Raw genomic sequence first — 23,719 nt, 5'->3', positions numbered from 1 at the left:
CAGGGTGGGGACAGGCCTTGAAGGAGGAACAGAATTTTAGTGACAAGGGGAGGGGAGGGACTCCAGGTACACCCCAAGGCGGGAAGTGGAGTTCCGGAGAAGCTAAAGGGCCACGTGATGTGCCCACAACATAGTGGAGGTGTGTGTCCAGGATGGGTCTTGGTCGCAGGTTAGTTTGCCCATTTCTGGCCTCTCACGGACCTTAGCAGGAGCTTCATCTACCTATCACATGGGGAATTTCCAGTGCAAGTACTCTGGGCTCTGGACCCTGCAGCGGGCCTTGGCCAGGGAAACAAACCCAGCGAAGTGGAACCTGGTTGGGCACCACCAGTATTTTCCAGCTAGTACTTGGTGATAGCTTACTTCCACAAGCTCAGTCTGATGGGGGGCTGTGACATAAATAAAGACAACTAGAGGTCAGCTCCCCAAGAATGCTCACTCTGAGTCCACTCCAGGCCCTCTGCCTGAACGCCCTTCCCATTCTCGCCTTGCCAGACTTCCCCTATGTGCTGACTTACCTGCTGAAAGTCTCAAGTGGGGATTCCTGTTCTATTTCCCTGATGAGAAGATGGAGGTCAGGAGGGATGTGACTGTCCTGGGGGCTCCCAGAGGAGTGGTAGTGGACTTTAGTCAGCCCAACTACAAGTCTTCACCAGGTGGGACCGGAGAGGCAAAGTTGGCTTGGCATGGTTTAGAATTTGGGATCTGGGCATGGAGTTGGCTCAGCCTGGTTCAGGATTTGGGTTTAAATGCCGGGTGGGATGGGGGTGAGTCATCTCTGACTCCTGCTCCTGGAACTGACAGGCTCTGCATATGGGCTTGGTGGCCTGAATGGAGGGGACAGAGAGGAACTCAGGGAGCCTGGTCAGGGCCACGTGATAATGATGAGATCGCAGGGGCATGACCCTTGGGGTCCAGGCAGCTTGACGTGGACCAGACCCGGACGCTTTAGCTGGGGCAGGGGGCGCGGTTGAAGCAGCAGCCCCCGCCCACCCCCGCTTGGCCGGGGCACGGCAGGAGGGGGCGCCCGCGGCCCTCCCGGCGCTCGGGAGGGACAAAGGCCGGAGCCCCGGCCCCTCTTCAGCGGGTGCGGTGGCGGCCCGCGCTCCAAGAGTACGTGCGGCTGGGCCGGGGCCCGGGGCGACCCCGGCGCCCAGCCCATCGCCGCCTGACTTGTCGGTGCCCGAGGTCGCGCGCCCAGGAGGGGGCGGCCGGGGATCTCCAAGCGTTTGCGCTCCCTCCTCCCTCCCGCCCTGCTCCCGCCTGCTCGGTGGTGGTGGCGGCGGTGGCGACGGAGGAGGAGGTGGAGACGGCTGGCAGACGGCGGCCAGGCGAGCGCGTTGGCCGAACCCGGGCCATGGCGCCCGCGCAGCGCCCACTGCTGCCAGTGCTACTGCTGCTGCTCCTGCCACCGCCGTCGCCGCCCTTAGCGCGCGCCGAGGACGCCGCCCGAGCCAACTCTGACCGCTACGCCGTCTACTGGAACCGCAGCAACCCCAGGTGAGCGCGCGTGGGGACGGGGCGCCGAGGGAACCTGGATGTCCCCCATCCTGGCCCGGCCTCCCCGCCCTGAGCTCCTGGCGTCTTCCAAGCGCGCTGCTTCCGGAGTGGGGTTGCCCAGTCCCTCAGGAGCCCCCAGGGAGTCCTGGCCCCACTGGAGTTTGAGGGACTTGCACTGCTCGTGCATTCTCATTCCTGGGTGCCCCTCTGCCATGCAGTCTTGGGGGACTTGTGCCCGCATGCCCCAGAGCGCTGCCATCCCCAGGAGTTTGGGGATCCCCTCTGGCACCCTCAGAAGCCGTGCAGCCCTAAGTTCCCTTCTGGACTTGGGGGATCCCGTCCTCGGGCCTCTCCAGGGAACCTCCTTTCGGAGTTGGTGGGATCCCTGGGGACCTCGGTACTGAGCTGTGCCTGAAGATGGGGGACTGTGCCCCTTCCCCCTAGGGTCCACAGGCATGTCCTACCAGCAGGTCCCCAGAATAACTTGAGGAAGTTGGAATGTCCCTCCCCACTGACCCGCCTTCCACTTTCCCTCTAGGAGGTTTCTCTGCGGTGCTTTGTAGGAACGGGGAGACTGAGGTACCTAGGGAATTAGGGGTCAGTCCCTAGTCTTGATTTGGTGGTACCCTCAGCCATCCTAGCTCTAATGGGGAAACTGAGGGGCAGAAGGGATGAGCAACTGGCTCAAGGTCATGGCAAGGGAACAGAGCCGGGCTAGGGACCCAGGTGGCCTGGTGCCCAGCCTGCCTATGTGCCAGCACTGCCTGCCTGCACAACCTCCTCAGTGCTGGGCGCTCAGTACAATTTGGGGAGCAGCAAAAGCCCCCGTTAGACGAAGTGAGAAAAGTTTGCTGTTGACTGACCACATCCTGGACGTCAGCAGAAGCCTCCAGGCCATCCCTGGTTCTTGAAGGCCAGAGGGGGCTGGGGTCCCATGGGAGACAGGGCTCTGAGGTCCTGTGGCTTTATTGTCAGCGCCAGCACACCGGGTCACACAGCTGCCTGAGGTGGCCAGGCTGCACACCGGGTCTGAGGCAGACGGCCTCCCAGCTCCCTGCGCGTCTGCCACTGATCACTTTCTTATCTTTTCTAAGCCCTGCCGAGTGCCCTTCTGAGCCTGCTGTTCCCCCACTGTCTTCTGCTGTCCTCAGTCCTTGGGCCAAAAGTTGTATAAACGGCAGTCTTTGAGGCAGTCTCTGGGACAAGGGTGGCCAGTGTCCACCATGGGGGCAGGGAGCACGTCCAGACACTCCCCTCAGTTACCCAGCTGTGGGGTCGGACCCCAGGGCCCAGGACAGAGACCCCATGCCAAGGAAGGCCACCTTGGAGCTGGTCCCCTTGCCGCTAGCCCTGCTGGTCACATGTGGATTTGATTAAGGCTCTTCCCTGCAGCCGGCTGAGCAGGGAGCCCAGCGGGCAGTGCTTCCCAGCCCAAGTTTTTGGTTTCAGCTCCAAAATTCCTGTCCCTGTCATGGCCTGTCCTTTGTTCTAGCAAATGGCAAACAAATGTGGAACTGGGATGGAAAGGGGTCTCTGGGGCAGCCCTCTGCCCCACCTGCCACAGGGCTGTGCTGCTGGCAGGATCCTGCCAGGGAAAGGGGGCACCTAGTCTTGGCTGTGCTGCCACGCAGCCACCTCCTGTTGCTGGCCTGCTCTGACCTGCTGCCTGAGGGGATGGCCTTGCTGGTCTGGCGCAGACCCTGACCCACACACCTTTCTCACTTCCTCCTCCTGCCCTGGGGCATCCCAGGTGGGGGGTGACTCCCCTGAAATCTTGTCATAGGGGTGGGGGTCGAGTGGGTGTGGGCTCTATTCATTGCTGATGTTGAGGGGCTCTGCCAAAGGGGGCCTTGATGCCTGGGGACCCTTTGGGAGGTTTAGTGTCCAGGGGTGGCTGAACTAGAACCTGTGACCAGTGATGAGGTGTCTCAGGCAGAGGTGGAGGGGTGGTGTTCAGCCTCAGGGTTTGAGGGCAACCGGTCCAGGGAGTAAGGCCTGGGGAGAGGCACAGGGTCAGGGAGCAGGCCTGAGACGTGAGGTGGTCCCTGGGGCAGAGACGAGAGACAGGTCAGGTTGGGGAGAGACAGCTGTGGGGCCAAATCAGAGAGCTCAGTGGTGGTGGCAGGCTGAGGAAACCCAAAACCGAGGGTTTGCTGAGCCCAAGTGGCACACACACAGGCTCTGTGAGGACAGGGACTCAGCTAGGGCTGGGCAGCTTAGGTTGAAGACAGACTGGGAGAAGAGAAGAGAGGAGCTCAAGGGGTGGCTGTGCTCAGATGGGGACGGACAGACACCCTTGCATGGCGGGGCCTTGTGCTTACCTGCATTGACGTAGTAAGTGTGCGGCTGTTCCCAAGTTATGTCCTCCTGCTGTGCAGATCGTTTCCTGTGGCCTGTGGACTTCGTCAAAGAGGGAGCCCCACACCCACTTCCACGCTGTCATAGGGAGGCGCCCTGTTGCCAGTCCAGCCACCCTCCCGGGCACCCCCATCAGCTGCTCTCCATCCTGGGCTGGCCACTGGGCATCACTGGGCTAGGTTCCTGGGCCAGCTGCCCTTACCTGGCCTGGCTGATAGCCAGGTGTGGGGCTGCATACGCACTTGTGCTCATGGGGGCTGCGGGGTGTGTCTGTGTGTGTCAGCGTGTGTTCCTGTCCCTGACGTGAGGGGGTCCTGGAGACCTTGGGAGGTACATGTCTGTGTGTCTGGTGCATATGTTGGTTTGTGTGGTAGAGTGACACATATGTGTACGTATGCACGGTACCCCTTGCATGTTTACACATGTCCTCCTGATTATGCCTGGAGTGCACACATGTGGAGAGTGTTAACACATTTGCAGGAGCATGTTTGTGCGTGGAATGTGTGTGGTGTCTGGGGATGCATGTGTGTACCGGCACTTGCATATTTGTGAATGGGGAGAATATGTGTGTCCCTGTGGGGGTACACATGTGTGTCTTTGGTATGTCTGTGGAGAGTACTTGTGTCTGCATGTGCAGCCTGGCTTGGCTGTCCCAGGGCCTCACTGATGGTGACACACAGTTTATCCTCCCTGTTCACCCTCTGCCCTCTCCTTGGGCCAGGTGGGTCCCTGCCGGGAGATGTGTCCAGACCCCTTGGGCCCCGTGCTGCCTGTTCTGCAGAGGGGCCACTGTTGTGCAGAGTGAGCACCATGCCAGCCCTCATACTCCCCACCCAACCAGAACACTGCAGTCGAAGTGGACCCAGGTGTGCTGACCCTGATGGGGGCTCTGGGCTTGGCACCTACCCCCACCAGGCCTCTCAGGCTCTAGCTACCCTCCCCTAGCCCTCCATCGGCCTGATTGCCCAGGGGGTGGGCGGTGACCGAGTTTCCTCTCAGGTGACCCGGGAGGAGAATGGGGATTTGGGGAGGATGGTCGCGTGGTGTAAGTGTGGGGCCTCTGTTCCTGTCCCCATCCCTGCCAGCCTTGCCTGGGCCTCTGAGGGGTGGCAGCTTTGAAGGGGTAAAACTGTGTTTTGTCACATGACACTTTCTGTTTTGTTTGAAAGAAGCTCTTCCACTTGGCTTGTGGGGCTTAGAAAGGGAGACCTGGTGGCTCTGGGGACTTGGAGCAAGAAAGTGAGGCACCCTGGCTGGTGTGGCTCAGTGGGTTGAGCACCAGCCTGCTGAGGGAAAGATTGCCGGTTCGATTCCCAGTCAGGGCACATGCCTAGGTTGCAGGCCAGGTCCTTCGTTGGGAGTGTGCAAGAGGCAACCAATTGACATTTCTCTCACACATTGATGCTTCTCTCTCCTCCCTTTCTCCTTTCCTTCCCCTCTCTCTAAAAATAAAAATAACTAAAATCTTTAAAAAACAGAAAAAGAAGGTGAGGTCTGGGAGGTCATGGGAGGGCCTGGACTTAGAATTGTGGGTCTTGGAACCCTGGGTGTGATCTCAGGTGAGCGGCCTGGTTGCTTTAAACCCATGTCTTTTCTGTGAAGTGAGGGCCGGCAGGCTGTGTCCCTGGGCAGATGGCAGCAGGACTCCCAGGGGCAAAGAGAGCCCCTCCAAAGAGGGGGGAAAATGAGGCAGCTCCTGTGGTCAAGAATAGGTTCCTCCAGGCCTTCAAATCCATAGTGACAGCGACATTCCAGGGTGGGTATGGCAGGGCTGGGTCGGAGGGCATTGCTGAATGGGGCAGTTCCAAGATGTTCCCACATGCTGGGGACCTGGGTCCCTCCATCTGGATCTGAGCTAGGGTGCACGTGATTCCTGTGGTCTGGTGGACAGGTGGGTCCTCCTGTCCCCAGCCTTGGTCCCCCCCACTGTATTCCAGCCTGGATGATCTCAGCAGAGGAAGAAACCGAGAATCCGGGATGGAGGGTCAGGGCCAACAGAAGACTGATGGAGTTGGCCTCTACCTGCCGGGGAGCTGGGCTGGCGAGGGGTTGGCACCTCCCACCTTTGGGCCTCCCTGTGGATGTTCTCTCCAGGTTTACATGTCCCTCAGGGCACGGGTGGAGGTGGCAGTTGTCCTTGGGGCAGCAGCTCCCTTAATGGGGGTGTGGGAGGCAGTGATTTCCTCCCAATGGCCTTCTGCAGCCCCTGCGCTGGGCCAGGCTGGATGGAGGTCCCACCCCCTCAGTCAGGTTTTCTCCATGACACCCCCTTCCCTCCACTTCAGGACGTGCCCTATGGTGGCCCTGTGGGATTTTTCTCTCTAGGAAGTGGGTCCAGAGGGAGGGTTGGAATGTCTTCCACTCACCAGGTGGGCCCTGTGTGGTGGGGGGAGAAGGGGCCAAGCTCCCACCATGCTGCTCCACCCTAAGTTGGCGTGTGAGCACAAAAGCTATCGGAGGTTTTGTTTTCACTTCAACCAGACTGAACGCACGGCCAGTCAAACCCCACTGCGGGTGCACCCCACGCCTGACTGTTGCGGACACTCAGCCCCATGCCTCCGTCTTCCTGTCGACCTGAGGGTATTGGCTTCGAGGGGCTCCATTCACCACATGGGCCGAGTTGCCCCCTCGCGCAGCCCACCACCCAGCCCTGCAGCCTTCTAACCCGCCCACTTTGTGGGTCAGGTGCCCCATTGTGCTTCCATTTCACAGACCCAAAGTGAGTGAGTCAACCCAGGCTGTGGGGAAGCCAGGCACAACTGGGTGTCACCCCTCTCTTAGAGGCAGCCAGGCCTGGGACTGGCCAGGGAGTGTCATAGACACTGTGTGCATTCTGGGGACAGAGTGGGGGTGTCCCAGACAGGCCTGTGGACAGTGCATCTGGGCCACGTCCTACTGAGATGAAGGCCCCTCACTGATTCTGATTCCGTGTCCCTTTCCCACCTTTGCACCCACTGTGTTCCTTCTTTTTCCTTTTGCTTTAGCTCTGGGGCCCCTGCCTTCAATGTATCTCTTGTACCCACAAGACCATACATGTCCTTTCCAACCCTGCACTACTTTGGGGCCCTAATTTTCCCTGAGGTCCTACCCAGTCCCCCATTCCTGGTGCCCAGGCCTCAGATGGGGAAATATCTTCTCAGCTCCTCACAACCCTGGGGGTAGGCACTGAGGCCTCAGGGGCCTCTCTTGGGGCTGCAAGGACAAGTGGGCTGTGCCCCACTAGGGTGCAGGATGGGTGCCCAGGGCCCTGGCCTGCTGCCCACCCCGCCAGTGCCTCACTTTCCAGTCTTGGAAGCCGCCACATCTGTTTTGGGTGAGATTCCCTAATTAGTTGCTTTGCTATTGGCTCTTAATGAAGACAGTTGGCCAATTGGAGCTAATTAGCCGTTTGCCTGGTGATTGCAGGGAGGGGGCGGCTGGCAATGTTGGGGTGGCCGTGAAGGGCAGGTCAGGGAATGCTGATGGGTGAGGGATCAGGCTGGGCTGGGAGGACTACCTGGAGGAGCATACTTTAGCAGGGCGATCAAGATGGGGGCAGAGGTGTGGCCGGTGGAGGTGGGGGAGGGAGCAGAAGGTCTGAAAGCCTGGGGAGCCCACTGTCTGGGAAAGATCCCAAGCCAGTCACTAACCCCTTAGTGAGAATCTCTATCTGCTGCAAAAGGAGAGTATTTGCATGTCAGGCTAAGGCCCCAATGGAGGAAATGAAGGCTTTGTATTGCTTGCCCCAGGGTACCAGACACCAGGCTCCCTTTGGGGGTTGGCCTCTTCACACAGGCAGGAGCTGAGGTGCTCACCCTGGCTTGATAGCCAACTTGGCAGCGGGAATGCCAACACAGCAAGGCCATTGCTCTTTTAGAGCCAGGAAGGGGGAAAAATGGTCCACCTAAGTAGCCAGAGTTCTGGTAGGGAGTGGGGGGCTTCTCTTGGGACTCGCCTGCTTGCCTGGGGTCCTCTCTTTCCCACATGGGGGCCACTGTTTGCTCCCCAGGACTCTAACACCTTGAATCCTTAGCCTTCATTTGATCAACCAACATGTGTTAAGTGCCACTGTATATAGAGCCTATGCTAGTCACAGGGAAGGGGCAGAGAAGGAGGCTGACCCCCCAGTCAGGAGGGCAGACAGTAGACTACGTGGAGGGAGAACTGATGATATTGTAATAATGTATATGATAAGGAGGTAGGGAAAAGCATTCAGGCATAGGGAAGAGCATGTGCAAAGGGCCTGGGTGGGAACAGGAACAGCCAGGAGGCTGATGTGGCTGGAAGGTAGGCAGAGGTTGATGAGGGTGGGGGTGTTGGGGCTACAGGGGCCTTGTGGGCCTGGGAGGACTGTGGGTTTATTTTATTTTATTTTATTTATTTATTTTTAGAGAGAGGGGAAGGGAGGGAGAGAGAGGGAGAGAAACATCAATATGTGGTTGCCTCTGGTGCGCCCCTTACCAGGGACCTGGCCCGCAACCCAGGAATGTGCTCTGACTGGGAATTGGACCAGCAACCCTTTGGTTTGCAGGCCGGCACTCAATCCACTGAGCCACACCAGCCAGGGCAGGACTGTGGGTTTTATTCTGAGCAATGGAGAGGGTTTTGAGCCATTGGATCACAGAGTCTGATTGACATTCGGAAAAGTCAGCCATTGATTTTGGAAAGCCAGAAGACTGACGGGCCTAGTGGGGCACAGATGTCCAGCCTCTGAGCCAGCAAAGCATCCTTGGTCTCTGATGCTTCTCAGAAGGTGAAGAGAGAATGATGGTAGCAGCTGGTGCAGGGAAGGCAGGTATAATGGGGCAAACAGGCAGAGGTGGAGGGGGAAGAGGGGACCATGCTGTGGCCCCACCTTTCTGAGTCCATTGTGGTCTCAAGAAAGCCCTGTAGAGAGCCAGGCTCTCAGTGGGGTTTTCAGTGGGGCTGGGAAAGGGCAAAAATGACTTTTCAAAAAGCCTGGAATACTCCCTGCATCCATCAAGCCTAAGGGGCTGGAGGATATTGGCCATCACTGAGACACCCATGCCTGGCCAGTCTTGGGCAGCTTGAGGGGTGGACAGAGTGGAAGGCTGACCCTGGTCCCAGCCTGACCCTCACTTCCTGAGTCTCATTTCCAGACACATTAATTCTACAAAAAACAAACAAACAAACAAACCCTCCTACCTCTTTGGGGGTGGGATGAGCTCGCCATCCCTGGATAAACCCAACAGAATGGAAAGGGGCTGGGGGAGAACCTGCTCCCTTCAGGTCCCAGAACTGAAATTCTGTGTGCCTTGATCTTAGCTACAGACTCAAAAGCACTGCTGTAGTGATGGATAGGAAGACGGGCACAAGTGAGCAGGGTCTTCTGCTCATCTCATTCCCACTTTTGCTGGTCCCAGGGGTCCTGGTGCAGCATCTCTGGGGCAGCAGGGGGCCAGCCTCTGCCATCTGGTAATCCCTCCCCCCCTCAGGTGCCAGCTGTGCCAATTAGTGCTCCCGGCATGGGGACCCTCCGAGCTCCCTCCCACGGGCTGAGGCTGCTGGCAGTGTGGGTACAGAGGCAGCGGCAAGGCTGGGATCCCAGCAGCCTGTGCCCTCCCTGCCACCCACCTTGGCGGGGTCTCAGTTTCCCTGCCTGTACAGGGAGGGAGGAGAATACAGGGGCAGCATGGCAGAGCCTACTCTGCAAGCCTGGATGGTTAGGCCTTTTATGTGCTAATAAGCCCCTCTGGGGAGGCCCCCCTTGTCTCCCCTTGGTCCAGGCCGCATTAACAAGACAGGGACCCCGGAGACCATGTCCAGAAGATCTAAAGGCTCCTGGCGCTGTAACCTGAGGCAGTGATGGAAGGGGAGCTGCCAGCTGACCTCCATCCTCCCAAAACAAGGCTGGGTCAGGGCTCCCCCAGGAAGGGGCTCAGCTGCATGACAGTCTAAAGGAACCTCCCTGGTAAAGGATGGGAGTCAGGGCTAAGGCGGGGGTGGGCGGGGGGATGTGGTGGAGTGGCCAAGAGCTTGGGGGGCAGCTGCCAGATTCCTGAGGCTGCCAAGGAAGGACAGCAAGGGGAACTCACTGGGGTCACACAGGACAAAAGGGGTGGGGCTGCGGTCGAACACAGGACACTGAGCGAGAACGAGGGGGTGACTGAGGCGTTCTTCTTTTAGAGCCTTGTCACATGCGGGGAAAGGGTAGTGGAGGCAGACCTTGCCTCAGAGGCTGGAATCCCGGCGTATGTCCCCCGCGCCGCCACCTTGGGCCTTCCTGGCAGGCGGATCTGCAGAAGCAAAGCTAAGGAGGCTGTATGTGATGGGCAGGATGAGGGACTGTCTGGAGGTGGGGACGCAGAAGTCAAGCTGTAATAATGTTTCTGGAGAAGGGATACATGGTGGGGGAACAGCTTGTGCGAAGCCTGTTGGCCTAAGAGGCGCCCAGATGTTGGGCCTGGGGGTAGGGAGGTGTCTCAGAATCACGTGGTACCAGTCGTTTGCGTGTTACCCAGAGTACCTGGTGGCAATCACTGCTTTCTAGCTCCAATCGTGTTTTGGGCCGGAGGCTCAGGTGCTTACCAGCTGACCATTCTGCTGAGCCTGCGACTTGGGGGTGGTGATAAGTGCCAGGCACAGGACCGTGGTCTCTCACCCTCGAATCTCTCTTAGCATCCTCCCAGCAGTCTCCTAAAACCGCCCTCCGCCATGTGCTGACCACGCCCCCACATAGACCCTGCCCCCTCACATTTTCCATCCCTTACCCCCGCCCCACTCTGGCCCTTCCTCTTACACTTCTTGTCCCTGGACCTGGCCCCCTCCTCTACATCTGGCTCCGCCCCCGAGTGGGCTCGGCTCTGCGCTGACCGCCGTCCCTCTCCCAGGTTTCATGCGGATGCAACGGACGACAGTGGGGGTTACACGGTGGAGGTGAGCATCAACGACTACCTGGACATCTACTGCCCACACTACGGGGCGCCGCTGCCGCCGGTCGAGCGCATGGAACACTACGTGCTGTACATGGTCAATGGCGAGGGCCACGCCTCCTGTGACCACCGGCAGCGCGGCTTCAAGCGCTGGGAGTGCAACCAGCCCGCGGCGCCCGGGGGACCGCTCAAGTTCTCTGAGAAATTCCAGCTCTTCACGCCTTTCTCGCTGGGCTTCGAGTTCCGCCCAGGCCACGAGTACTACTACATCTGTGAGTGGGCGGGTGGGGCCAAGAAATGAGGGGGCGGGGGCGGATGCTAGGGTCTGGTTCTGTCCAGCACCTTGTCCAGCGCTGGCCTCTGTCCCCAGGTCAGCCTCTTGAATATTCTTATTATCCACCCAGCGGACCTTGGAAGCCCCACTGTCAGAGTCCCCATTTTGCAGGTGGGGAAACTGAGGCTCAGAGGGGCTGAGGCCACACATACGATCCCAGCTTCAGGATCAGCCACTGGACCTCTTCACTGGGGGGCCGATGGCCTCACTGTCAGCCTGTCCCACACTTAGACCAGGGCTGCCTCCGCCGCACAGCACTGAGGGAGGAAAACGAGGCACACCGAGTCTGGCGGTAGAGAGGAACTGGTCAGAGCCAGGGGAGAGGCCAGAGCCCTTGTTCTGCCCAGCACCTCCTGGCCTGGGTAGGGGTCTCCTGGGCCCTATCCCTGCCACGCCACCCTACCCCACCCCACTCCACCCCACCCCACCCGCTGCTGCAGGGAAGGAACCCAGCTCCTCAACATTCTGGCTCCTGCTGTGTCAAATTCAACTCCACAAGGTTTTAAAAAACTTAAAAACTCCATTTCCTCCTTTTTTGCTCTATTTGGATTTTTTCCTTTTAATTCAGGGAAGCAGGGGGTGAGGGTAGAGGGAGAAAGTGTTTAAGTCTTGTAATATAAGAAAAGTTATATATTTTTTTCTGAGATGGGAGTTTCATAAAGATAGTTATTGTAATTAGCTGTCTTGTCTCGGTGACAAATGTAATTTTTTTGCCTGCCCTTTATTTTCATCTCCCAAAGTGAGGGGCTGCTGGGGGTGGAGCAGAGGTGGCAGCCAAAGACAGAGGACAGGCCGAGAGGATAGGTGGGGACAGGCCTGGCTGCAGCTCTGCAGCGGCCCACACCTATCTACAGGTGTGCGCTGCCGGTGTCGGCCACCTCCCTCTGATTCACTGCTGAGCTGCGGCACCACCTCCGCTCCTCTCCAGGGCCCTTGTCAGTTGGCCAGGAAGCAAGGAGCAATAGTGATGGCATTTTAGGCATGAGGACCCAATGTGCTTCTATGTTTATGTGACCTCTGCCATGTGGCTTCCTGCAGGAGAGGGGGAACCCGCCTCCATCCCGGGGTAACTGGCTTCTGCTGTCTCCCAGATGGAAAGAATTGTTTCCCAAGTACCTATGGTGTGCCAGCCGAGACCCAGACAGGGAGTGACTTGCTGACAGGCATCCAGAGAGCAGGGATTTGATCCCGTGATGATCATTTGGTTACATGGAGTTTTGAATATCAGTTAAAAGTAAACCTATTTTTATCTATCACCTTTGAACCTTGCTCTGTGCTGCTCTGGGGTGAGATGGAGCTAGACGCAGATACCCCCCATTTCTGAGGTTAGGGTTCAGCAAAAGGAGAGGGTCAGGGGACAGGTGGAGGAGGGGGTCACAGCACCCGGTTGTCTGGGACACCAAGAGCCGCTCACTCCCAACTCCTCTCTTCCAGCTGCCACACCTCCCCATGCCGTGGACATGCCCTGCCTGCGGCTGAAGGTTTACGTGCGGCCAACCAGTAAGTATCAAGGGAGTCGGCCGGGTCCAGGACCCGACGCTTGTGTCCTCATTGAGGACCCTCTGAGCCGTCAGAAGAGTCAGGGGATGGTCACAGCACAGCTTGGGGAGTCCGACAACCCCAGCAATGGCAGGCTCACTCTTGAGCCTCAGTTTTCCATCTGCAAATTGGAACATTTCAGGCCTTCACAAGGGAAGACTGAAGCCTATCACGAGGCCCCTCGCTGAGGCTATGGTCCCTGGGGTGTGGGCATCAGGGAAGTTTCCTGAGACCGGACCAAAGAGCCTGCATTCTAAGCTCTTGAAACACCATAGCCACACCCAGAGACAAAGGCTCTCCTGCAGCCTTGAGACTTCCCCCAAGGGCCAGGGACACATTAGTTGGGTGCCAGATATTCATTCACCTGGATGTGCACCGGAGGCACAGCCCCAGTCAAGGTAGACAGAAACCTCGGTGCCCCACGGGGCAGCCAAGGCTGAGACATTTAATGATGGTCAGGCCAGGATAAGCTCCTGGCCTGATGGGGGAGGGGTCTGGGCCACTGCTGACCATCCTGTCTCCGTGTCCCCCAGATGAGACCCTGTACGAGGCTCCTGAACCCATCTTCACCAGCAATAATTCGTGCAGTAACCTGGGCAGCTGCCAGCTCTTCCTCAGCACCGTCCCAGTGCTCTGGACCCTCTTGGGCTCCTAGTCCCGGCCTGCAAGACACCAGCCCCACCTGGACGACCGCATCCAAGACCAAATAGAGACACCTAGCTCTCCCACAACTGGTGCTGCCCCACTTGCAGAGGCCTGCCCACTGGCCCTAGGACAGACCCCAGGGGCAGGGGGCAGCCAGCTGCCCCAGATGCCCGAAGGGCAGTATGTGAGCTCAGCTCCTGGCCAGGCCATCTCATCAGGAGCCCTGGAGAACCTGAGAAATTGTCAGTGATATTGGGGGTTTTTGTTTCTTTTTCATGGTTAGATAAGAAAGACTTGAGTTTTTAATTTAATTTATTCCTTGCTGTTGCCAGTGACTTTGGGAAGGAAACAGAATGGATGAGGTGGAGGGCCTTGGCCCCCTGGGGGATGGGGATGGGAATCCCTAGTCTGGTTACTCCATTTGTTGGGTCCTGGCTGAAGGCCACAACAGACCCCACAGTTACCCCAGGACAGGCCAGTATGAGGCAGAGGGGCAAGGTGAGAACCCTCACCTCTGAGCCCACCTCAGACTCCCGTCCCCCCAGTCCCAACCCCACCCTCCTCGTGCCTGGTGGTTGTCACCCAGAGTGGAAACTCACGCCGTTACATCAGAGGCCACTACGCAGCCTGGCCCCCTTGGAATCACAGTTCTCCACACTGTCCTACAGCCTCTCACGGTCGGTCGCCCCTGCGTTCGAGAAGACGTTACATTTCTGTAAATAGAGCCAGCAAGTATATACTGTGATTTATTTTTACTGTATTCCTGAGGACAAACTGGACAGGTGGTTGTTTCGTTTTGGTCACACCTTCATGGGGGTCTTTTATTTTGGCGGGGGTGGGGTGGACTTTTTAGAATAGAAGCTGCACTTTGCAATAAGCTTGTTCGTCTGTCAGAGCCCCCTCCTCTACTCCATGACTAGTGACGTTTATAAGAAAAAAGAAAACGGGACACAACAAAATGGGGGGTGGGAGTGCCACCAAAAAGAGGAAGTGGCCTCCCAAAGACACTTTAATTAAACAAACAGCACATTTATACAGATTTCATATTTCTACCCTCCTTTCCTGATCTGTGTTTTATATATATTATATATAAATATATATGGTGCACAGCTGCCAGGAGACCACCAGGCATGCCAGCTGGGGGGGCTTTTGTAGGGGTTGGCATGGGCGGTGGTGTCGCCACACCTGGAGCTGGTGATGGCACCTCCCCCTTCCCATCACAATCAACGTTGGATTCTGTATTTTTTATAATAAAATGAGCATAAACTTGTAGGGTGTGCATCTGTGTGAGGGGCTTGCGACTCTCATTGGAGGAGTGCTTTGAGCTACTAATTTGGGAGTCAGGTGCCTGCTAGGGAGGGGTGTCCCTAGAGGGACATTTGGGGATGAACACGATTGGCTCTTTAGTTTTCTCCATCTTTTGGGGGCCAGGCTCTGGAATAAATATTTTACTGGGCAGTGTAACCTTCCTTGTCACCCACGGGCCTCGGTTTTCCCCTTCTGAGAAATGGGAATGGACCAAACCCCCTGTGCCATAGGGGTCCCCTGGGAGGATGGGCTGGCATTTCCCCTGGGCTGGCACTGAGTACGCAGCAGGAGTTTATTAAGTGTCCCTCTGAGCACACAACAGGTCTCTTAGGAACCAAATTCTGTGACATTTCCATTGCCAAGCTCCTCTGCTGCGTGACTTAGTTTCCCTGACTGCCCCAGGCCAGGGCAGGAGGCGGGGTTGTGTCTGTCATCTCCGAATCCCTTTCCTGTTATGCAAAAGGCATATGTCAGTGGGTTGTAGGGTTCCAGGAGCCTTCACCCCAGTGTAGCCACCCCAGGTGGAAGCACAGAGAGGCCTGGGGGCACCCAGCAGGCCTGAGGTCTTAGAGGCTGCTCCTCTAGGGTCTGAGAGGCTGCTCCTGCCTTGGTTTCACCCCCTGGGACTGCAGAATCTTGGGCACAGTTTGCCGAGAGGGAAGGCTCTCCGCTAATGAATTTGGCCTTGGCGGTGCAGGGCTTAGCGACAGGGGCTGCCTCTTAATGAGGCCAGCCAACAGCACAAAGACCCCTGTGTGTCCCCCACCCGCCCCTGCCCAGTGGCAGGGGGTAGAGTGTGCACGCATGTGCTGAGCTCCATGAGGGAGACCAGGGTCCCCCCTCAATGGTGAGGACCCTGAAGCTTAGAGAGGGTAGAGGCCTCCCTGAGAGCCCTTACCCAAACTCCCACTCAGCCACGGGGTCAGAGGGAGCTAGAAGGAGAGAATTAGATGCAGGGGTAATGGGGCTGAATCTTGGCCACTCATTTTGATTTTGTTATTTAAAAAAAAAAAAGGAAAAAGAAAAAAAAATTGAGTTATAATTCACATACCACACCATCCATTTTAAGTACAATTTCACAATTTTTAATACATTCACAGGGTTGTACAATGAGCACCTCTATCCAATTTCAGAACCTTCCATAACCCCCAAAAGAGACCTGTCCCCATCCAGTCACCCCTGGCCTCTGCCAACCACGAAGCCACTTCCTGTCTCTGTCCTGGACATTTCACATCAGCGGAATCACACAGAGAAGCCTTTTGTGTCTGGCTTCTCTTACCAAGCATTGTGTGTTCAGGGTCCATCCACGCTGTCGTCAGTGTCAGTGCTTCACGCCTTTTCATGGCCGAGTAATATTCCATGTGTGGATGGACACATGTTTATCTGTTCATCTGCTGAAGTATTTTCGAGTTGGTTTCACCTTTTAGCTATTATGAAGATTTTAAATGATTAGTTTTGTTCTAAACTGCGATAACATAGTGTTAAATTTAAGGTGTACATGTTGATATATGTTTATATATTGTGATACGATAACCGCTTATTATTTTTGAGACAGTTTTAGCACAAAAAGTGACCTTAAATGGGTAAATACAGAAATAACTCTGTTCCTGCCCCAGGGCCTTGGCATATGCTGTGCTCTCTGCCTGGCACATCACTGCCCAGCTCTCGGCTCCTTCAGATCAGGTGGGATGTCACCTCTTGACCTCCCTAGCCGAGTGACCATTGACACCATGGCCCTAGCTGTCAAACCTCTGATTCTTTATTTGTCCGTCTCCCTCACTGGCTGGGAGCTCCCAGAGGTTAGGGGCCCTGTCTGTTGGGGCATCTCTGGGACCCAGTGCCTGGCTCAGTTTCTCCTCAGACTTGTCATTTGCCACGTGTGTAGATACACAAGCACACACGTGTTGCACAGCCGCAGGCACCATGTACCCCCAGAAGCGTTTGGGGCCCTGGTCTTTTTGAAACCACCCCTGTTCCTCAGTGGCCACTGGTCACTCTCCCAGGGGCCACCATAAACATGCAGAGGGGCCACTCCCCAGGCTGCATTGTACAGAGCTGGAGAGCTCTGCTGCAGCTGACACCCACAGGCCACCTGAAGGTCCCCAGGTGGCAATTGGTATTGGGCTGTTGGTATGTGGTTCCCCGTGAAGAACCCCTTCCAGCCCAGAGGTTCCAGAAGGAAGTGATTTCCTCCTCTTCATCTCGGTGCCCCACCTCGGGCAGGGGTTCCAGGAAGCAGGCAGGGGAGTCCAATGTTCCTCCTGCCCTTCTGGGTGCTCCAGTGGAGCCATGGCTCCCCCCCACCAGGCCCCCTGAGTTTCTCGGTCACCTTAATGTGTGGAGGGACAAGCCCCTTACTCCCAGGACGGGCCCCCACAGCCTCTTCTCCATTCATTTCCTTCTCTGGGCCCCGGTGTCCCGTCTACATCCCTGGGTCCCGCCCTCGGATCCCCCTGCTGTGGCCATGAAGGAGGGGCTTTTAAGGGTAGGATCGAGCCCCTCGACTATAGCCACAGAGCTGGAAGCCCCCATGCCTCCCTGAACACACACTCGGAGGAAAGGCCGCAGTCCCAGCAGCCCCAGGGTTTGGCCCTTCTCCAGTTCTCCCACCCGTTCCTCCCAACACCCTCTACTCATTCTGGGGCTCCCACCTCTCAGGTCTTTGCTCCTGCTCTTCTGCCCTCCTGGTACACCCTCCACTCCTTTTGGCTTTCCTGAAACGCTGCTCCTCAGACCCTTCTGAACCCCTTCCTTGCCTCCTCCATGGCTTTCTTCTCTGGCATTTATTCATCAGCCCTCAGGCATGCCCTATTTGTCTTTATTCAATTTCTTGTCTGTCTTCTCTAGATGGTCAGCTACCCGAGGGTGGGAGTTTTTATCTATCACTGCTATGTCCCTAGTTCCTAGCATGTGTCTAGTATACAGTAGGTGCTCACTAAATGCTTGAATGAATAAACATATATATTTATATGGAAGCTGCATGGTCAGAAAAGACAGCACAACACAGGAATTGCATCTTCTGCCCTGGCTGGTGTGACTCAGTGGGTTGAATGCTGGCCTGTGAACCAAAAGGTTGCTGGTTTGATTCCCAGTCAGGGTACATGCCTGGGTTGCAGGCCAGGTCCCCAGTAGGGGGTGCCCAAGAGGCAACCACACATTGATGTTTCCTTCTCTCCCTCCTTTCCCCTCTCTCTAAAAATAAGTAAATAAAATCTAAAACAAACAAACAAACAATTGCATTTCCTGTGTCAACATCAGCACCTTGGCAAGCATTTAGTGAGCACCTACTATGTGCTGTAGGTGCTGGGCCCTCAGTCTGTGGTGTCAGGGTAAGGATGGTGAAGCCTGTCCCACTAGCCTCCAAACACCATATTTGGGGGCCTTATATTCCATAGGAAGATGCCACAGTGTTAGGGGCCCTGGTCCAGGTTGCAGGTGGTTGGGTGGCTACTCATGAACAAATAAAAGGGGAATTTACAGTCCAGAGCCCCTGAGGAGCCAAAACTCACCACAAGATGACACACAAGCCAGAAATTAAGTGGCTGCAGCTCGGCTGGTGTGGCTGATGGGGCACAGACCATGGTTGGCGGGGCAGGAGCCCCGCTTCCCGTTTGTCTCTGCTCACAGCTGATGGGCTGGCCGGGTCATTATTAGAACCATACACGTGATGATCATTAGGGCTGAGTCCAGACCCAGGTGTGGACGGGTGAGGTGGTGCCTCGAATCCTGAGCTTGGGGCAGGTGGCAGGACCAGTAGAGGCACAGAGACCAGACAGAAAGCCAATGCAGGTATGTCTGTCTTCCCTCCATCTTCACGGAAGCTGGGAGGGAGGAGAGGCCTAGAAGTTGGAGCAGAGGAGGTGGGCAGGGGTGGATGAGAGGCTTTGGGGCAGGACTGTAGGCCAAGGAGGAGGAGTGGACTGCAAATCTGAGGCTCCTGAGCCTGAGGACCACGGCTGCCTCCCACCAGGAATCATCCAGGAGGGCACTGGACTTTCTGTGCCTCTCTGCACTGTTGTGGAATGATGGAGCACAATCCTGTTGGCATTGCTGTTTCCCTGCTCTATGGCTGAGGACAGAGAGAGAGGGAGAGACTCCCAGGGACCACCCACCTGACAGCCCCCGACACTCGCCCCTCATCAATCCGGAAATGGAGGTTGAGAAGTCCAAAGATAATCAATGGGTCCTAATGGACAGTGCAGTCCGTAGTGGGCACTGAGCAGTGAAGGAGACCCTCTCTCCTGTGCAGGTGGGAAACCTGAGGCCCCACCAGGCATTCAGGAGAATGTCTGTGTGAGTCCAGTGTGAATCTAGGTTTTGGTGGGATCAAGAATTTAATCTGAGCAGGGCCTCAGGCAGCCTCAGGGGCACAAGACCAGTCCCCGCCCCCTACAGCAGCCAGAGGGCCTAGATGCAGGGACCCAGGCTTCATGCCTCCTCCTCCAGGAAACGTTCATTCAGCCTGCCAGGCTGTGCTAGGGACCCCGGGCTGCCCTCTCCTGGAAGCTCCTACTCAACTTATGCATGGGTCTGGGGGATGTAGGTGCTGCTGCAGGTTGGGGTCCAGACTCCCATGGGCTGCTGCATGGTTCCCTCTCTAGGTCTGGGGGCCACCGCACCTGACTCCTGGAGTGAGGAAAGCTTCCAGGAAAGTTGTTTCCACAGACTCTCTAGCCAGGCCCCTCTGGAGCTCTAGCTCCCAAGGGTACATTGATGGAGCGCAGAGAGGTGGAGGAAGGTAAGGGGGCAGTGACTAAGGATGGCACTTACCTGAGCCTCCCAGCCTCCAAGTCACCCCCATCCCCCGTTTCCACCCTTATTTTCATGATTAACTTCTGACACCACCAAGGAGTTGCCCCTTTAACAAAACGGGGACTGAGGCAGGCAGGCAGGTGTCAGGCATGTGGTCCCAGCAGGGAGTCCTGGGGAGGAAGAGGAGGCAAGAGGCAGTTGTTCTGGCCCAAGAGTGGGGCAGACAGAAGAACCAGCCACTCACCTCATACTCATTTGAGGCTTTAAGTGCTTAAAAGCCTCTTGTGGTCACGGACTGGGGGACTGGCGGGCGAGCAGAGGGCGGGGTGGCTGGGGCTGGGGGCACTCCCACAAAGAACTTGAGGTGAGCAAGGAATCGGGGGATGTCTGAGCCCCCCACCCTTTCCCTCTTAGGTGATTCCCCTAAGCCCTCAAAACAAAGACCCTGCTTCTGCCGCGAGGTCCTGCCCCTCCCCACCCCTCACTCAGCTCCTCCCTTAGCAGTCTTCCAGCTGGAGTGTCTTCTGTCCTCTGCACTTTGGCCCCAGCCAATCCTCCCACGGGAAACCCTGTTCTCAGCACTCCATCCCACTGAAAGAGCATCTCACCCTTTAGGTCCCAGTTCTGTGCTCCAGGCCTCAGTTTCCCCATTTACAAACAGTATGAGCTCTGGTCTCAGAAGGCAGGAGGGGAGGACTGGTTTCTTTCTCCGACCATTTTGGCAAGCGTTGGCCAAGCTACCTTCCCCCTCTAGGACTCAGTTTCCCCAACTGTGCAATGTGGCACAGAGCTTGGGTTCTTTTCCCAACTCAGCCTCTTTCTCCTGTGGGGTTCCCCAGGACAGGGTGAGCGTTTTCCTTTCTGGGTCTCTGTTTACCCTCCTGCAGTGCAGAAGAGACCCACTTGAAACCCCTGTACAGGTGAGAAAGCTGAGGCTAGAGGCTGAGCAGACCAGCCCCAGGCCCCACAGCTGCGTCCTCAAGGTGGGTGCCGGAGCTGCCCCCATGGGTATGGGGTGGGTGGAGGCCCAGCCAGGATCTTCTGCCCAGCAGTTGCAGTAAGCAGTTCAGGTGAGTGCGGAATATTTACTCTTGGCAATAACAGTCCAAAGTGGGCTGGGAGGAGCCAGAAATCCTGGTGTGTCGGGGGAGGGGGGCAGTGGGGGTTACTGCCAGATGGTCCTTGAGATCCTCCTTAAGTGGTAAAAATTAGAGCCTGTTTTTATGGGGACATGGGGGGGGTGCAACCCTAAATGGGCCTCTCAGCAACACCCAGGCAGCCCCTTGCAAGGGACACTTTACAGCCCCCTCCTCTCCTTTGCCTCACCCTCCCTGCCAGGCACCCCCGAGTTTTGGTGTGCAATGTCCCAGCCGAGAGTTAACGACCACAGCCCCACTGAGCCCCTGCACATTCGGGGCCGTTACTAGCATCATTCGTCATGCACAGCCCAGGCTGCAGTTCTGGACACCCTGTGGCCAGAGCAGGAAACTGAGGCACAGAGAGGTTCCTTAAGCTCCTGGCGGGGGGTGCAGCTGCAGGCCCCGGAGTTCTAGCACCAACCCTCAGTGAGTGTTTGTTCAGTGACAGGATAAGTGTGTTTGGGGCACAGACTCCACATTCGGCGCTCTTTGTCACCAGCTGGGCGAGGCTGGAGGCACTGGCCTCATTCTCCACATTTCCTCCACAAGCAAGGCAGGGTCGGGGGGTTGGTGGGGACACCTCAGGAGCCAGCCGTGCTGGCTGGCAGATCTTTATATACCAGATAAATAAATGCAACCCACATCCTGGTGACAGGTGGAATTAAGTCACCAGAATGGGGACCTGGCAGTGAGGAGCATGGGGTGGGGATCCATCACTACCTCTCAGCTCTTCATAGCCCCCATTCTATCCACAAATGTTCAGCAACCCTGCAGGCTGGTGGGGATGCGGGGAGCTGCTTAGGGGGTCAGGGAGTGAGGTCTGGAGTCCAAGGCCTGAATTGGGAGCCCCAGGGTCCCACAACCACTCGGGTTTAAGCAAGTCCAGCTTCTTAGCTGGGTGCCCCCGAGTGGGTCATGTGCTCCAACCTGAACCAAAGAGACCATGCTCCTCCCCCAGGACTGTGGTACTGCTGGGCACTGGGTCGGTGTCCTGGCCAACCCCGGCTCCTCACTAGCTGGGGCTGGCAGTGGATCTTTCTTGTGAGGTCCTGGCAGCCCCCGTCCTGTTAGATGCCAGGGAGACCCCATTCCAGCACATGGGACGGCTCCTGTGGGACTTGCACAGCTGTGGGGTCCTCCCTGGTCTCTCCCCTCCACCAGAGCCCCAGCGGAGAGGGGCTAAGGGGGCTAAGGAGCAGCTAATCACCTGGCAAGGTCCTTTCTGGGGCCCAGTAATTCTATTATGAAAAGCTTTTAAATGTATGTAAAACCCAACCTCAGACAATCTGGGGATTAGGCCTCAGGGAGGGGAAACTGAGATGGAGGCTGGCTGTTAGCTTTCTAGAACTGAGGCCCCTGGAGGGCTGGGGAGAGTGGCCCCAGGGGTTGGGGCAGAGGAAGAGAGGTCTCCCTCTGTAGAGGCCAGTACCCATTTTATAGCTGGGCCTGTCAGGGTCCCCAGGCCCCAATTAAATCACCGTGGACAGGCTGACACCTTTCATCCAGCAGGCTCTCCGGATATAGGCCCCTGTAGGAGCCAAGGTTTGGGGACCAGAGGGAGACCGGGAGGCTGGGGTGGGAGGAGAGGCTGGCGGAAGGGGATTTTATTTCCTTCTCAGAGCGACAGGGAGCTCCGGGTGGGTTTGTAGACCAACTGGCCCTGGCTTCCCTCCCAGGGTCCATTGAGGGAATATTGACCTGTTGACCCCAAAGGGCAACACCCTCTGGAGCTCAGTTCCCCTAGCTTGACCCCCACTCTGCTTCATGGGTTCTGCTACAGGGTCCTTGCTTCAGCTGTTCCCTCCTCCTGGAAACATTCCCCCCAACCCCATCCCCCATGGAAATCCTTCCACTCACCCCCGTGCGTGGGAAGGAGAGAGAAGACACACCCTACACACCCCTGTCTCGAGGAGCTCAGGGATGCCCTGCAGAGCAGCCCTGGCAACATAAAGACTGATGCACATGGCGGCGGACAGCCCCTCATACAGGCCTCGGGCACCACTAGTGGGGCCTTTCCCGGGCCCTGGTCCAGCCCCGGTCCAGCCACCTGTGTGTACCTATCACCCAGATGCTGGGAAATGATCAGGAGGTGAGTGATTCTCAGCTAGGCCCAGCCCCCAGATTCCTCCAGGTCACTGGTGAAGCTGTGTGACCAGTGAGGACCTAGGCCTTGGCGGACGGACGGCCTCGCCATGTGGTGTGAGAGGAAGTGTGCGCCTCTAAGTGACTTAATTTCCTCATCATCATTCTCAGCGATGGCTCGATGCTGCTCCCAGCATGGAGGGGGAGGCCTCCAGGCAGGCCTGCTGGGCCCCTTCAAGCCGTCACAGCCCAGCAGCTGTAGCAGGGGATCGTTCTGGCCTGTCCAGGACGGACTCAAGTGGAACGGACGCTGACGAGCGGAACGCGCCCCTGTGGGCCCAGCCTGCTCACCTTTGGCTGCTGCCGGGGCCCCTATCCACTTGCCATCATGGACACCATCTCCAGTACTGTATTTCACAGTCTCCATCCTGGCCACTCAGCCGTGGGCCCTGCCTGGCTGAGACCAACAAAAAAGCCACTGGACCCTCAGCAGAGAGACCCCTGTGCCCTTCCTGAGTTTCCCCACCTGTAGCACAGGTGCGCCTAGAGTGGCCGTTTCCTGGTCATTTGAGGATTGAATGGGGGCTATGTGGGCAGAGATTGTTAGGTAGGGGGTATGGAGACCCTCCTAGGACTTTCCCAGGGCTGCTTGGCTGGCTCTCTTCCCGGTCCCTCTGCTGAGCCTTTGTCCAGGAAATTCGAGGTGGCAGGGAGAACGGATCTGTTTATGGCCTGAAAAGAACAGAGGCAAATGCTGCTGACCCCTGCCCCCGGCCCCCTAATCCCAGTTGAGGCCTTCACTGGGAAGGGGCCCTGAGAGAAGGCTGGGGTGTAGCCCCTGCCCCAGGCACCAAGGGGGGCTTCCGGGTCAGGGTTGAGGGTGTTAGGGGAACATAGCTACCCCACTGGCCATGTGTCTGATCACCACCCTGCAGAGGCCCTCGGAAGAAATGGAGGGCAGGCAGAGCCCTGAAAAGCTCCCAGGCCTAGGGCAGAGTCGAGTCCTGGCACCTCCAGGCTGGGCAACTGAGGGCCAGCAGCCACCCTCTCTGAGCCTCAGTACAGGGAGCTCATGGGAACTCTAGCCTGACTTGGAAGGCAGCCCACAGCCATGCTGGACATCTGGTGTCTCGCCGGCTCTGTGCCTCCGTGCAGCCCTGCGAGGTGGGGGATGGCTAAGCGGGTACACT

General features: G+C 57.2%; 1 protein-coding gene across 1 annotated transcript; it reads left to right on the top strand.

Annotated features, from left to right (window-relative positions):
- Window positions 1-210: 210 nt before the first annotated feature.
- On the top strand, window positions 211-14,520 carry EFNA2 (ephrin A2). The gene is made up of 4 exons (XM_028521947.2): window positions 211-1,500; window positions 10,689-11,002; window positions 12,499-12,564; window positions 13,137-14,520. Exons 1-4 carry the CDS (start codon window positions 1,358-1,360, stop codon window positions 13,256-13,258), a joined length of 645 nt encoding a protein of 214 aa, XP_028377748.1. The 5' UTR covers window positions 211-1,357; the 3' UTR covers window positions 13,259-14,520.
- The last annotated feature ends 9,199 nt before the right edge of the window (window positions 14,521-23,719 follow it).

This window comes from Phyllostomus discolor, chromosome 8 (assembly GCF_004126475.2).
Source record: "Phyllostomus discolor isolate MPI-MPIP mPhyDis1 chromosome 8, mPhyDis1.pri.v3, whole genome shotgun sequence".
NCBI lineage: Eukaryota > Metazoa > Chordata > Mammalia > Chiroptera > Phyllostomidae > Phyllostomus > Phyllostomus discolor.
The sequence above is the reverse complement of the archived record's forward strand: the minus strand, read 5'-3'. Positions and strand labels throughout refer to the sequence as shown.

Bases quoted from the DNA above. Each gene is read 5' to 3' on its own strand.
- EFNA2 (XM_028521947.2), top strand. From the start codon at position 1,358: ATGGCGCCCGCGCAGCGCCCACTGCTGCCAGTGCTACTGCTGCTGCTC. The intron at 1,501-10,688 runs GTGAGCGCGCGT...TCCCTCTCCCAG, and splicing joins TGGAACCGCAGCAACCCCAG to GTTTCATGCGGATGCAACGG. The intron at 11,003-12,498 runs GTGAGTGGGCGG...CCTCTCTTCCAG, and splicing joins CCACGAGTACTACTACATCT to CTGCCACACCTCCCCATGCC.